Source organism: Pristis pectinata, chromosome 13 (assembly GCF_009764475.1).
Source record: "Pristis pectinata isolate sPriPec2 chromosome 13, sPriPec2.1.pri, whole genome shotgun sequence".
Classification (NCBI taxonomy): domain Eukaryota; kingdom Metazoa; phylum Chordata; class Chondrichthyes; order Rhinopristiformes; family Pristidae; genus Pristis; species Pristis pectinata.
Genome location: NC_067417.1, coordinates 23,445,464 through 23,460,617, shown reverse-complemented (window position 1 = coordinate 23,460,617; position 15,154 = coordinate 23,445,464). Strand labels below are relative to the sequence as shown.

General features: G+C 40.3%; 2 protein-coding genes across 2 annotated transcripts in view; one reads left to right on the top strand and one right to left on the bottom strand.

Annotated features, from left to right (window-relative positions):
• LOC127577521 (Fanconi anemia group A protein-like) overlaps positions 1-15,154 on the top strand; it is a 33,519-nt gene that overhangs the window by 10,750 nt on the left and 7,615 nt on the right. The window contains exons 8-14 of the mRNA XM_052028763.1: positions 454-559; positions 3,518-3,577; positions 7,562-7,666; positions 9,508-9,620; positions 11,519-11,660; positions 14,276-14,338; positions 15,024-15,129. Of these exons, the coding sequence (XP_051884723.1) occupies positions 454-559; positions 3,518-3,577; positions 7,562-7,666; positions 9,508-9,620; positions 11,519-11,660; positions 14,276-14,338; positions 15,024-15,129 (695 nt within the window). The remainder of the gene's footprint in view (positions 1-453; positions 560-3,517; positions 3,578-7,561; positions 7,667-9,507; positions 9,621-11,518; positions 11,661-14,275; positions 14,339-15,023; positions 15,130-15,154) is intronic.
• znf276 (zinc finger protein 276) overlaps positions 8,083-15,154 on the bottom strand; it is a 49,139-nt gene continuing 42,067 nt past the window's right edge. Inside the window, exon 13 of the mRNA XM_052028760.1 lies at positions 8,083-8,504. The gene's annotated coding sequence lies outside the window, so the exon portion shown is untranslated. The remainder of the gene's footprint in view (positions 8,505-15,154) is intronic.

The window sequence follows — 15,154 nt, the reverse complement described above, 5'->3', positions numbered from 1 at the left end:
CTTCACTTCCATAAGTGCTCACTCAATGCTGTAAATAACACTACAGTGGCCAGTGAGTGTCTAGTGCCCCTAAGTAATGATTCTTCACACGAGTCTAGCCAGGGAATGTCCACACATGTAAGTTCTAGAAACATCACTTCTGAACCAGATCCTGATTTCATCTGACGATGAGGCATGTTTTTTGGAACCGAGGGCATTTAATATTAGGTAGGAGTGGGAACCCTGCTTTATTTTATCCTAAAGAACTCGGGCAGACTAAGATCAACAAGTGGGAGAGAGTAACTATTCAGAAACACCAGGGTTGATACCAGGATCATTGCTCTGTGTTGTCCAATTTTATGGTGGATATGCAAGATTTCACCTTCAGTAGCATGGTAATGACCATAATAAAACAAAAATTGGACACTGTTGTTTCTCACACAAGATTCTGCCTCTTTTTTCTCGTGTGATTAGAATTCTACTGGCACTTCCTCCTGGTGTGCTGTTTAGAACTCGCAAAGATGGACTGAAGACAACTTTGGAATGTGAGGAATTCTTTCACTTTACAAATGGAGAACTGGTGAGTCTGGTTTAGCAAACCAGTTGTGTTAACTTATAAATATACACCCAAGAGGCCATTCCACTTATGAAGTATGAATGATGACACTTGGTAGGAATGTGTTTAAAATGAATTGTTCAGTGATAGAGAGAATTTCTGTTTAGGTGCAAGTCAGTTCTTGATTTTGTTCTTTATGGATGAAACTATTTCTCTGAGAGTCACAATGAATGGGTTACAGATACTTCAGTATCTACTGAAGTAAAGGCTTCCAGTCTTTAGTGTAGACACTGCTTACTGTTTTGCTTGTATTCCAGCTGATAAATGGAGGCTTCAGTTTATCATGGTTCTGCACCATGCCCCCAACACACCTGAAAATGTCCAACACACTCATGGTTTAATACAGTTTTAAGACAAAGGGTCCAATCAGCTAAAACAAGCACTGAGACTCATTTTTGTCCTTTCTGAAGAACTATGCAGCTTGAGTGCAGATGCACCTTTGCATCCTGATTCCATTAGAAAAGGAAATCGCATATTTGGAGATAAATGTCAAGTCAGAAACAGCAGGACAAATAATTAGACTAGATGTGCAGAAGGAAACAACCATCCATTTGAAGTCCAGCATTTTGTTCTCATTTTATGTAATACTTTTAATTTTATTTATTCAGCAAACCTCTGAGCACTTTGAGAAATGGACAATGGTCTCTACAGCACAGATTGAGGAGCTGGGCTTGCAATGTGCAGCACCCCCATGGCACTATGTACAAAATAACAAGTGTAAACAAGGATAGGCAGCAACACCTCTGGCATGATTATTCTCAACGCTGGTGCCCCACAAGGCTGTGTCCTCGGCACCCTACTCTACTCCCTATACACTCATTAGATTCTGCTCTAACTCCATCTACAAGTTTGCAGATGAACCACTGTAGTGGGCTGTATCTCAAATAACGATGTTGGAGTATAGGAAGGAGATAGAGAGCTTAGTGACATGCTGTCATGACAACAACCTTTCCCTCAATCTGAGCAAAACAAAAAAAGCTGGTCATTGACTTCAGGAAGGGGGCGGGGGGGGGGGGGGGGGGGGGGATGCACATGCTCCCGTCTACGTCAATGGTGCTGAGGTCGAGAGGGTTGAGAACTTCAAGTTCCTGGGTGTGAACATCACCAATAGCCTGTCCCGGTCCAACCATGGCCAAGAAAGCTCACCAGCGAGTCTACTTCCTCAGGAGGCTAAAGAAATTTGGCATGCCCCCTTTGACACTCACCAACTTTTATCCATGCACCGTAGAAAGCATCCTATTTGGATGCATCACGGCTTGGTATGGCAACTGCTCTGCCCTTGACTGCAAGAAACTGCAGAGAGTTGTGGACACAGCCCAGCGGGTCATGGAAACCAGCCTTCCCTCCATGGACTCTGTCTATACTTCTCGCTGCCTCAGTAAAGCAACCAATATAATTAAAGACCCCCCACCTGGATCATTCTCTCTTCTCCCCCTCCCATCGGGCAGAAGATACAAAAGTCTGAAAGCGCGTACCACCCGGCTCAAGGACAGCTGCTATCCCACTGTTGTAAGACTATTGAACTGACCTCTAGTACGACAGGATGGATCCTTGACCTCGCAACCTACCTTGTTATGACCTTGCATCTGATTGTCTACTTGCACTGCACTTTCTCTGTGGCTGTTGCACTTAATTCTGCATTCTGTTATTGTTTCCCCTTGTACTACCTCAATGAACTGTTGTAATGAATTGATCTGTATGATCGGTATGCAAGACAAGTTTTTCACTGTACCTCAGTACATGTGACAAAAATAAACCAATTCCAAGATAAGGAGTTGCCCACTTGAGACAAAGGGATGAGTGTCTCTTGGAACTCTTTGTTTAGGAGCAGTGGAAGCAATGTTTTAAATGTTTTTAAGACTGAATTGGGTAGATTCTTGATAAGCAAAAGGGTGAAAAGATACTGGGGGTAAATGGGAATGCAGCTTAAGGTTACAGGCAGGTTAGCCATGATGTTATTGAATGATGGAGCAGGCTCAAGTGAGTAAGTGGCCCACTCCTGCTTCTAATTTGTATGTCTGTATGTCCATATGTAAAAATGACTAAAATGGGATGTGTAATTGGGGAAAAAAAGATAGGAAGTTTGTAGAAGTATTTTTTTTAATAGATGAATCACAAAACAGGTGTTTGCACATTATCCTTGTGTCAAGAGTGCTTTGAAATTACGGTTCCTCTTGTATTGCTCAAGAAGGCACTTGCTCCTATCAGTAATTTCGTCTCTTTCTGACAATGACATCATGCAATGTGGAAAAAGTTATTTTGTCTTGTTTTCCTTTAAAGGGATTTTAAAAATATATTTTTAATATGCATTTTTTTTTAGAAGTGCCATTCCTCAAACTTCCTCATTAAATAATGAGTTGGTTCTATTTTTTGCTAATGTATGCTGTGGAAAATATACAATATATAATAGATTGATTATCTCCGGACATCAACCTTGACATTCTTCTAAACACTAAAAATATAAAATGAAAATGGAAAAACTGCAGATGCTGGAAATCTGAAATAAAAACAGAAAATGCTAGAAACACCTCAGCAGGTCAGGCAGCATCTGTGGGAAGAGAAACTGTTAATGTTTGGGGTCCGAGAGGGAAAACTAGCAATATGGGCCTTGACTACTCAGTCTCCTCGTTGTATAATCCCCATATGTCAAAACTGAGTCCAGTGTACCTTCACACTGCTTCCTTTAGTTATAATTTATGGGAATTTAATGGAAGATATGCCATCTTATTTATGGAGGTGATGGCCATTATTATAAGCTGATTATATAATCTATTGAAAACTGCAATAGTGGTTTTGTTTGGAGTTTTTTGGTTCCAGGCATAGGGAGCATTAAATGTGGGGTTCATCCTAATTGTCTTTGTGTTAATTGATGTTCATTGAAGGCTGCAAACTCAGTTATCTTTTTCTTTGTCTGTTTTACAGAGGAATGGTTACTCCAAGGAGTTAGTGCTTCCTTTTGATGTTACCTTGCACTTCTTCAGAGTAAGGAAACTGGTTCATTACCCTCCTGTTCAGTATATTTAACATATGTACCGCATCATCTAATACTCTTTAAGATACAGAATGGGGCTGTGACATAATACTCCTTCCAATAACCATATTGCATATTGATTACTATCCACCTATTGTTTGTTGTCGATTTTGAGCTATCCTATAGAGTTTGATACCACAAAGGAGCTTGCTGCACCACTTCAGGGTGTGGTGAACAATCACCTATTGTTGTTCAGTAAGGGTGTAGAGTTTCATTAGTTGACTAGGTTTACATGCAAGTTCTGGTAGCTTCATGCTCACTGATGTCAGCTTTTTATTTTACAGTAAGGAACGTGGGTATTACTGGCAAGGCTGGTATTCATTGCCTATCCTTAATTGCTCTTGAGAAGGTGGTGGTGAGCTGCCTTGCATTGCTGTAGTCTTTGTGGTGAGGGTACTCACACAGCTGTTAGTACGCTTCAGAGTTTTGATCCAGAGTGTAAAACTGGCAGTATATTTTCAAGTCAAGATGGTATGCAACTTGGAGGAGAACCTTGAGGTGGTGGTGTTCCCAGGCGCTTACTGCCTTTGTTCTGGGTAGTAGAGGTTGTAAGTGTTGGGATAGCCTGGCTAAGTGACTGTAGTTGGTATACATTGTAGCCACTGTGCTGTGGAATGACTCTTTTGGGGTGCCAATCAAATGGGCTGTTTTGTGCTGGATGGTGTTGAGTTAATTGGAGCTCCACTCATCCAGGCAAGGAGAGAGTTTCCTATCACACTCTTGACTAGTGCTTATAGGTGTTGGAAAGGCTTTGGGGCATGAGGAGCCACTTGTCGGATATCCAGCCTCTTACCTGCTCTTGCAGCCAGAAACAATTATCCTTGTTGGAAGTGATCATTTTCTGTCAGGGATGTTACTTGCCTCTTGTCATCCCATGCCTGAATGTTGTCCAGGTCTTGCTACATACAGGCATGGACTATTTAATTTACTGAAGAGTTGTCAACAGAACATTGTGAGCATTCCCACTTCTGACCTTGGAAAGTCAAATTGTGCTGTTTCAATATCCACTGGAATAATATTAAGCACAATCATGTTAACAGGGCATGACATCATAAGTTATGATTTCATGGCATGGTTTCTGTTGCCTTCCTTGTTAGAGCTTCAAGCATTATTGCTGTTAGTTTGGTTGTCATTGCTCTATTATCCTTGCAGGCATTTCTAGATAAATGTGAGTAGACGTTGAACAAATTAGTGTCATCTGAATATGAGAAAGTCATCGAAGAATGAAAGACCAAGTTGCATGGAAGTCAGAAAAGTTGAGAAAACTGGAGTCAATCAAACATGTTTTATTTTGTCTCCTGAGGTTTACATGTGAATAATAATCATAAAATGAGTAATTGCTTATCTATAATAACTACAAGGCTTCAGTTTGTATGTAAATATGAGAAGCATTCACGACACAATAGATGAGTTAATGGCAGATAAAAATAAATGATTTGATCTTACAGGCTTTACAAAGACATGATTGCAGTAACCAAGTTTGACACCTAAATATTCTAGGGGAGTTAACTTTTAGAGATAATTAAGATATAATATTTGCATTTTCAAAAAATGGAAAGATTATGGGCAAGCAAATCTCCTTGGCCAACAAAACAGAGTGTAAGGTGATGGATGGGGAGGACTATAAGTCTCTGATTTTAGATGAATAAACTAAGGTGGTTCCAATGGCCTCCCTCAAATGACTGTTCTGTGAAGGGATTTGCCGTTGTTTTCTGGAGATGGGGAGAATGGGGACAATGACTCGGTTCAGACATCAGCAAGAGGAGAAAGTATGTGAGGTTTCATTGAAAGGGAAGAAATAAATTAAATATTAAAAATAAAACCAACCAACGTTGCGTATACTTGTGTTGCCAATTAAATGCAGCACCCAGTAAACAGCACCAGACAATGACTTTGCCTAATGATTGTACTTTATTGCTCATAATTAGTACAAATAACTCAAACATATTACATAATTTCAAACAAAACTCTTTAACTCTTTTGCTACACAACTGTTTTTAGTTACAGAACTCATAGGTTTAGTTTCACAACTTCCAACTCCCAGTACTTGTATTCAGATATTTCCCACTCTCGATGAACCTGACTGGGGTTCTCCAGGTATCTGACTCAGGATCTTCTTCTGCCATGGTTATTTTCTGGAGATGTTGCTCCTGATCATCTTGTGAGGGGACTTTTTATACATTTCTTTGCATATCTCTTCGATATTGCTTTGATTTTATAGGCAATTGTCCAGCTATAAGTCTGTTACCTTCCGTATATGTACTTGTTTCTTTAATTTCTTCAAATTCCTCCTTGCTTTCATAATCACTTTAAACCTTTAACCACCCGGACATGCGATTATTAGGGTGTCTGTCTGTACCTCTGCAGAGGATGTCTGTTCCCAGACAAGGTCTCAACCTGAAACGTCTACTGTCCATTTCCCTCCACAGATGCTATCGGACCCGCTGAGTTCCTCCAGATTCCAACATCTGCAGTTTCTTGTGTCTCCATCCTTTATCTGTTTATTCTGTTCTTGGGGATAGTGGGATAGTCACAAGGGCTTTAAAGTTTCTCAGCTACAGTCTCGCATTGATACTAGCCAGCTTTCCAGATGTCAACCTGAAAACTCTCTCAGCTATGAGTTCACGTTGAAACTGACCGGGTGTCCTTAAAGTTTCTCAGCTACAGTCTCGCATTGATACTAGCCAGCTTTCCAGATGTCAACCTGAAAACTCTCTCAGCTATGAGTTCAGGTTGAAACTGACCGGGTGTCCAAATGTCAATGTGACCAATTCACAGTGATCCACTTCACACTTCATCCTCTCTCTCTCTCTCTCTCTCTCTCTCTCTCTCTTCCTCTTCTTCATTTCAATCTCAGCTCAGCCACAGCCAATCCTAACTTGACCATCACCATAAAACATGCAGTTTGCACCACTCCACCAGCATTGCAAGACCCCCACAGGAGTCTGACTTCTAAAACTTGATCCCCACATAGAGCCCTTGAGTGCATTCTTTCTTTCCTCTCTCCTCTTCCCATCTTCCCAAGTTACACCCCCTCTGATCTCCATCCCTTCAGCATCATTTCCCAATGCCTGGTTGGATACCCCTACTCGAGTGACCCTTTGCTCCAAGCAAAACCACTTATGGCAGAGTCCTCGGCACCAAATGAGAGAGAACCGAGTCAGTCGACCTAAACCCGGTGGGTACAGTTGGGTTTTGTCAGGCTGAAGCCGGGCTGTAGAACCAAGGTCCAAGGTGTCACATTGACATGGGACTGGAATTCATGTTGTCATAGGATGAACATTAACTTATCAGCCATGTCATGGGTTTATCATCTTGGACATAAAAAGAAATAAAGAAGGACTTGACTTTTGGTGAGCTTTTTGTCTCCATGTCTAAGTTTGATTTCCAGCATAAGTGATACGCTGCCATCCGAGCTGTGTATCTGCATCTCTCTCAGACAAGATTCCTTTAAATCCTACTATTGGTGAGCAGTCAGTAGTAGGATTTGAAGGAATCTTGTCTGTAAGAGATGCAGATGCACAGCTCGGATAGCAGTGTATCACTTACTTGTACCACTGTCCTTCACTGAAGTTTCTGTACTGTTTGTTCACAAACACAAGTGCTGTTGGCCTCATCATTATTTTAACAACAAAATCTGAGTCATCACTGGTGGTAATACAGATCAGACTGGATTTATGTGAGTGGTTCCTTTGCTTGAGATAAGAGATGTTAAATATCAGTGTGGTGTACTTTTGCACTTAAGTATTCTGCATGAATTAGGACACAGGAGCTGGAGTAGAGCATTTAGCTCCTTGAAGCTTTTCTGTTCTTCAGCCTTTGCACCATTTTTACTTAATGCCTTTGGTTCAAAAAAAACTCTTGCATTAAAACTTGTTGTCTTCCTCCTGTTGGTGCTGTGGAATATAATTAACATAAAGAATTCTCTGTTTCAGGGTTTGCTTAATGCTTCTGTGAGCTGTGAAGAGCCCAGTGGTGCTATTGCTGGCATTCTAAGTGATAGCAAAGCACATTGCCCCCTGCTCATGCTATCTGCAACGGTAATGACAGCTGTACATGCCTTGATATTTGTGTCCAAACATTACAGCTCTTTGTGTTTGACTCAGCCATGACCTTTGTTTGTCATCTTCCATGAGTTCATATTTCTTTCCAATGGAGAACAGACACTTAAGGTCTAGGGCTAATACATCCAATCAAAGCACACTTAGTTGCCATAAGCAATCAGCCAGTTAACTACTGCACTGTATGTTACTGAATACTCAGCATAAAATTAGTTGATGTGACTATAAACTTGTATAGTCAAATAATAATTTATGTATTGCTGTTGGGATCAATATGTTGATTTGAGTATATCTCTGAACAATTGTTTATAATATTTTCACTCTGGGAATTCTGGGCTGGATTACTTGCTAAATTTTAGGAGCATAGTGTCCTCCTCATATAGTCTGTAGAGAGGTTGCTGTAAAATCAGTTTTTTTTTAATTTGGGGAATTTTGTGTGGAATATAATGGGTTATATGGAACACAAACGAATCTCACACAACTTTACATGATATGATGTACAAACATAACACCAGCTAATCCTGGGCAGAAGTACCTTGTTTATTTAAAATGTTAAAATAAGCTGTATAAAATGGAGCAAAAATTATTGCAATTATTATCCATGGCTGAACTTCATAGATTTGGTGGTGATAGTTTTGTTTTAAATAAGTAAACTCCTGATCTAAACAGGCTTGTCAGAAGCTGAGCCATGCCTCCACAGTAATGGCAAGGAAATAGAGGAAGAAACTACATGAGGCGTTTTCTTTGGAATGGTGCAGTGTGTTCCTGGGGTGCCATCAGAATGTTTGCAGGTCCTCTTTGTGCAGGCTCCTATAAGCTATAAGAGATAAAATGGGGTGAATATTGAGTAATATTTCAACACAATGGTCATACATTCTTACCCCGATGTTACTCTCAGCCTGACGATGTAGCTGCTGTGGCGCTTTTAAAGCAAAGCCCACAGCAGCTGCCCTGGGATTGTGCTTATGTGTTTCCTTTATTCAAAATAAATATTTGAATATCAGGTCTCTTTGCCTTTAAACATGAGATCTGCTATGTCCAACTAGATCAATAATTACCATTGTATTTGTCTATAGTTCAATATGAAATGAAATGTCAGTTCATTTATTTCTTCTTTCAGGCACAGTGTTTGAATCTGTGCTAGACTTATGGAAGCAAGGTCGTCGCTCTGTTGTCCGTAAGGCTCCTGACGGAGGAATCCCAATGTTGTTGACATTGAGAGAAAATAAAACTGCCCACTTTAGAAGTATCTGCATTCTTGCTTTTTCTGATAAGAAGAATGATTCACAAAAATTAAAACAAAATCTATGGCATATTATAAGTTGTTAGTTTTCCACATTTAATGGTTGAGGGAGATTAAAATAAAGGAGCAAGAGTTTTATTGTGGTGCCCCAGAATATCAAAGGTGGCAATTTGTTACAACCTCAACACTCCACTTTCTCTAAACAGCAGAGGTATAAATGGAGAGATTGAGTCAGGAAGGGTTAACCACTATACCATCCCACTTCTGCTTTCCAAATGTGTTAAAATTATTTCTGAATATTTTACTGATTTCAGATGGTCTATATAGCCATTCAAAAAGTAAATATCTTGGGTACTTAGATGCAAGTATAGTTGCTGAGTCTTATTTGATGTATGTAAAAAAGAAAAAAAATAGTTTAGAAATTTCTTCAAGCTGCAGTTTAATATCTGCTGTGGGCCATAGATCCATTTGGCTCAAACCTTCTAACTAATTTTGATATCTCAGAATGTGTTCAGTTATAGGGCTACTAAGTCTAACCTTATTCCTAATATCAGCCTTTTGTTTCTTGTCCGTGAAGTGCTGGTGGACGAGATTGGAGCCTGTACTTTCCACGCAGTGGAAACTGTTTAGTGATGCCTCACTTCCCAGAGAACTGCAGAAGATGGTTGACAGCCAGTGCTGGGCAAACAGGTAATGCAGGAAAAAGGTGAAGGAATAAATAATAAACAAATTTAGGTTTGAACAAAGTAGTTCTTGTTACTACCATCGGGGAGGAGGTACAGGAGCCTGAAGACCCAAATTCACTGATTCAGGAACAGCTTCTTCCCCCCCGCCATCAGATTACTGAACAATCGATGAGCCCTTGAACACTACCTCAGTATTCCTTTTTTTATTTATTAATTATTTTTGTAAGTTATAGATTTTTATGTCCTTGGACTACATTGCTGACGCAAAACAACAACTTTCACATCCTATGTCAGTGATAATAAATCTGATTCTGACAAATGAAGGTCCTCCTTGGAGCTCTAGAACATTATGAATACTCGTGAGCATTGCTCCTTGTCAGCAAACACATGAAACATCATATTAATTGCTCTTAATTTTTTAACATTCATTTTGAGGATCTGGGTGTTAGTGCAAGGCCAGCATTTATTGCCCATTCCTAATTGTCCTTGAGATAGTGATGAACCACCACCTTGGACTGCTGTGGTCCTTCTGCTGAAGGTGCTCTTGTTGTTGGCCAGGGACTAACTTCACCAATTACCACTTGTTGACTTTTATATAGGTGCAGTCTCCTGTGACAATTTTTCAGGAATGAGTTTACAAATTCCATTCGTGATTGTTCTAGTCTCCACCCTAGATTAGAATGTTCATGGTCATTGCAGTTCTGATAATTAGTCAGTAAAAATCAATATAACATTATTGTGAAGTACCGGCCATTACAGTGCAGTGATTGAGAAAGCATTGATAAAATATATTAATTTGGAATGAATTTTTAAGGTAGCATGAAAAAGCAATGAGTTTTTGAAGCTTTCAAAGGAACAACCTGTGGAGATGCATGGTTTCAAAATCAGGCAAAGAATTAAGGCCTTGGTTACTGGCTCTGGGAAGTAAGTATTTTTAAAATGCATAAATAGGGGAAAATGGCTATTTTTAAAGTCAGCATTATGTAATTATTAAATCCTCCTTTGATGTGGCTTTCAGGAGGAGGCAAAAAAGTCCTGGTACCTCATACTTGTATCTAAGGATCTCCCTAGAGATGGGGCTCAATCCCATTCAGAAATGATATTTGAGGTGTACGATGAAGTCTCCTTTGCCTGGGTTATCTTAAATGTGCAAAAGAAATAAAAGTAGATCATACCAAGACTTGCTGACAAAAATCTAATTCAAAATATGACACCAATTTATTGCTTTCTCCAAATTTCCAGTGCATTTATTAGCCAACCTACATGAGCCAGAGCAGTCATGGGTTTGATCCCTGGTTGGTTTTGATTTTGCACAGACCAGCTGTAGTGTGTTGAAATTGGTGCCATCCTCTCCTACAGAAGATGTGAGGGATTTAATGAGGCTGGCATCCTGCCTGAAGCATGAATTTTGAACCTGGTTACTCCTGTCTGGTGTCAAATAGTTTCTGGACTCTTATTGCATATGAGAAAAGGCATTGGAAAACAGTTGTACATCGTGAAATCGGAGCTTAGTGGGGAGCATGCATCTTTTAGGAGATGGTAGAAAACTAAGTAGGAAAAGGCATCAATTTAATAATTCCAATCGTGGAAGTGGTTCTACAATTCAGGTTGTTTACTACCAATGGTTTTGGCTGATTTATCCATTCTTGCATTTTGAGAATGCTTTGCATGGGGCTTTTCTATCTTGTGATTATTCAATTAATAAGGTTTGCTTTTTTAAGCCCTTTGTATGGTCAGGTAAGTTTTAGGAGTACATGAATAAAAAAAATTGATACTGTAGAATAATGGGTTGAGCAATCTGAGGGTGCCCTTGGTGTCTTTTTTGCAGGTTACAGTTACGCTCAAGGTAAAAAGTTAATGAAGGGGAATTGATATTTTCACTTCCATTTAAATTTATTGCAGGTTACTTTTGGGGAAATTGGAAAGTCCTCCACTCTGTCCTCCCTGGGTGTTGGGTGCCTTCGTGTACTTTACCCTGCGAAGGGGAAATGACCTGAACATGTTGCAGACAGCAGCGAGAGAGATCTGTGCTGAAAATGAAGTGGTAATCTTTATTTTTTTTCTTTCAATTTGATGGGTTATACCTCTTTTTCCAAAGACATCAAAAGGCTAATGGATAAAAGTACGAATCTTATAAAAACATTGAACAAAATCTATACCACAGTATTTGCTTATGAATCCAGTTTAATGTGTTTTCATTTGGGCTTATTAGTTATAGTATCAGAGATTATCCACAGTATTTAACCCTAGCTACATTTACAGTCTGTGGGTAAATTTAAGGCATTGTGTTTGGAAAGATTGCATTCTGATAGCACTGATGGGGCTTCAACTCATTCCAGTATGGTACGGCACAGTAGCGTAGCGGTTAGCGCGACGCTATTACAGCGCCAGCGATTGGGGTTCGATTCCCGTCGCTGTCTGTAAGGAGTTTGTACGTTCTCCCGTGTCTGTGTGGGTTTCCGCCGGGTGCTCCGGTTTCCTCCCACATTCTAAAGACATACGGGTAGGTTAATTAGGGGTTTAAAAAATGGGCGGCACGGACTTGTTGGGCCGGAAGGGCCTGTTACCACGCAGTAAATAAAATTTAAAAAAAAGTTTTTAAAAATTTTTTAAATGTTTCAGCCCACATCCTCCACGTCACCAAATCCCATGTTCCTGCGATGGTGTTCTCTCGAGAGTGTAATGATTTCTGAAAGCCTTCTCAGCTGTTACAAATCCTATTGCTTGACGACTTCTGCCTAGCCTTCTAAGTGCTTTAGGCTTCCTTGTTAATAACAATATGCACCTTGGATGCAGGAAGCTATTTCAAGTAATCTGCTCATTGTTTACTTTCACATTTTCTGTTAATTTTTCTATCGGGAAAATTGATCAGAAGCAGTGGTGCTTCAGTCAAGCTACCAGTCTTCTATTAATACTTTTGGGAAATCTGAAAAGTGCACGGAAATCTACTGCCCCTTAGTGGTTCTTGAAAGCTCAGCACTTTGAGTTGTATCTTGTGGTGAACATCTTAATGCCACGGTATGCAAATTGACTAAGATGTGGTCGTCTTGTAACTAGGGAAGAGTAACTAAGTGTAATCAAGGGGATGTGATGTGTCCAGTGTTCACTAAGGGCTTCAAGGAAGGAAACTTGCCATCCTTCCTTGGTCTGATCTATATATGTGTTCCGATATTTAAATGGCCTCTAAGGTGGCCTACCAAGCCACTCAGTTACTGTATATTATTACTGCTACATTTTAACAGAGAAGTAAAACCAAATGACAGACCTCCAGTATCAACCCAGGCATCAAATTCAGACACACCAAAGTCAATCCCACCCCATTGACCTTGCAGAGTCCTTCTCGCAAACACCTGAGAACTGGTCTAAGATGGGAGAGCCAACCCACAGACCTGCCGAGCAAGAATCAGACCTTGTACTCCTCCTTCACAATCCCTGGGCAGGGGTGGCAGCACTGTGCTATAGAGGCAAGAGGGACTGGGTCTTGGAGTCCTCAACATTGATTCCAAACCCCATAAAATTTCATGGCAGCAGCTCAAACACAAGGAAGGAAACCTCCTCCTGATTACCACCTACCACCTTCCCTCGGTTGATGAATCAGTGCTCCTTCACGTTGAAGGATACTTGGAAGGATCACTGAATTCCATGTGTCAGTCCCCGGCAAATGAAGCCTACATGTAGCAAGACCTAGACAACAATTAAGCAGCAACTCAACTGGACCAGCCACCTAAAACTATGGCCACTGGGGTGAGTCAAGGTCTTTCCCCGATCTACCAAGTACACATCTGGAGCATGATGGAGTACTCTACACTTTCCTGGTTGGGTGCAGTGCCAATAATTCTCAAGCAGCTCGACACCACCTGCTTAATTGGCACAACGTCAACGACCCCAACCACTCATTCTCTTCAATACTGGCCTTTTGCTGCAGCATGTACTCTCTATTAGCACACAGTGTAGTTACTCACCCAGCTATTCTGACAACACCTCCCAAACACGCGACTTCTACCACCTGACAGGACAAGGGCACTACACTAAGAATACTGCTGCCTCGCAGTTCTAGTGGCCCAAGTTCAATCCTGACCTCTGGTGTCTGTAGGGAATTTGCACATTCTCCCTGTGATTGCTTGGGTTTCCTGCAGGTTCTCCTAGTTCCTCACATCCCAAAGGCATGCGGGTTAATTGGTTAATTAGCATTTGTAAATTGCCCCTAGACCATTGGGGAGTTGATGGGAATGTGAGGAGAATAAAAATGAGATTAGTGTATGGTTGTGTGAACTCTGCTTTGATGCTGTATGACTCCATGGCCATCCTGATTTGGAAATGTATCACCGGTCCTACATCGATGCTCAATTTAAATCCTGGAACTCCCTGCCCAACAACACTGCAGAAGAACCTTCAAAGTGGGAGTTCATCACCGCCTTTTCATGGATAGTCAGGGATGTGATAAATGCTGACAGCCATACCCAGATCCCCAAAGCCTTCTTTCCATCTTGTCCCACCCTTATGTTCAACAGGAAAGATTGAAATAACTTTGAATTTCATGATAAAGAAAACCTAGACCCAACTGGGACTGTTATACAAAACTATGTTGTGTTAAACAGAGATTTTTCACTTTACTGTTGATATCAAAAACCTCTGGCTTCATAATTCACTTTGTTTCAGTTCCAGGTTTCTGTCCTATATCTCAGTTTGATGGATTTGGTCTCCTCTCTACTGCAACCAAAGGTAAACATATTGCACCTTCCCTACAAGTTTGGTTCAGTGTTAGATTAAAGGTGAAAATTGTTTGCATATCTCAAAAAGCAAAAACCTGCAGATGTTGGAAAGATGAAATAAGAGTGCTGGAAATACTCAGCAGACCAGTTAGAATCTGTGGAGAAAGAGTTAAAGTTTCAAGTCGATGACCTTTCATCAGAACTGACAGGTAACATATCCAACAGTATACTACTGAGGAAATACTGCGCTGTGGTGTGTTTTTATTTAAAATTTGAGCCTGATTAGCACCTCTACAATTGGAGTCCATACATAAAATTCATTGCTGGCAAGGCAGGTGTTTATTGTCTATCCTGCACCAGCCTGAATTGAGACAGTTCAGAGTCTGCTGCATTGGTGGGCCTGGATCAAAATGTGCCCAGGCTGGCTAAAGGCAGCAAATTTCCATTTGCACTTTATTTAGCTGAGGAGGCCTCACAGAGCTCACCTACAGCTTTGGGAGTTCTGCAAACTTGAAATATTTCACTCTTCAACCATTCCACATTTTTTTTTGCAATAAGGAATAATATACTTTAGTGTATTTTAATGTGTACATTCCATTTAAATGGATGATTTATAATTTGTTTTGAACCTCTTTGGTTCTGATTCTTTGACATTACTAAGCATCTGACAATTTCATTACTTTTCATTTTAAAAGGAAACCTCTGACATAACTGTTACATTAAAAGCATGCACTGATGTGGTCATGGTTTTGGAAGAGCAGAACAAATCCTGGCTTAATATATTTTTGATGGCAAACAAAGGTAAGTTGTTTCATTTTGATCTGAT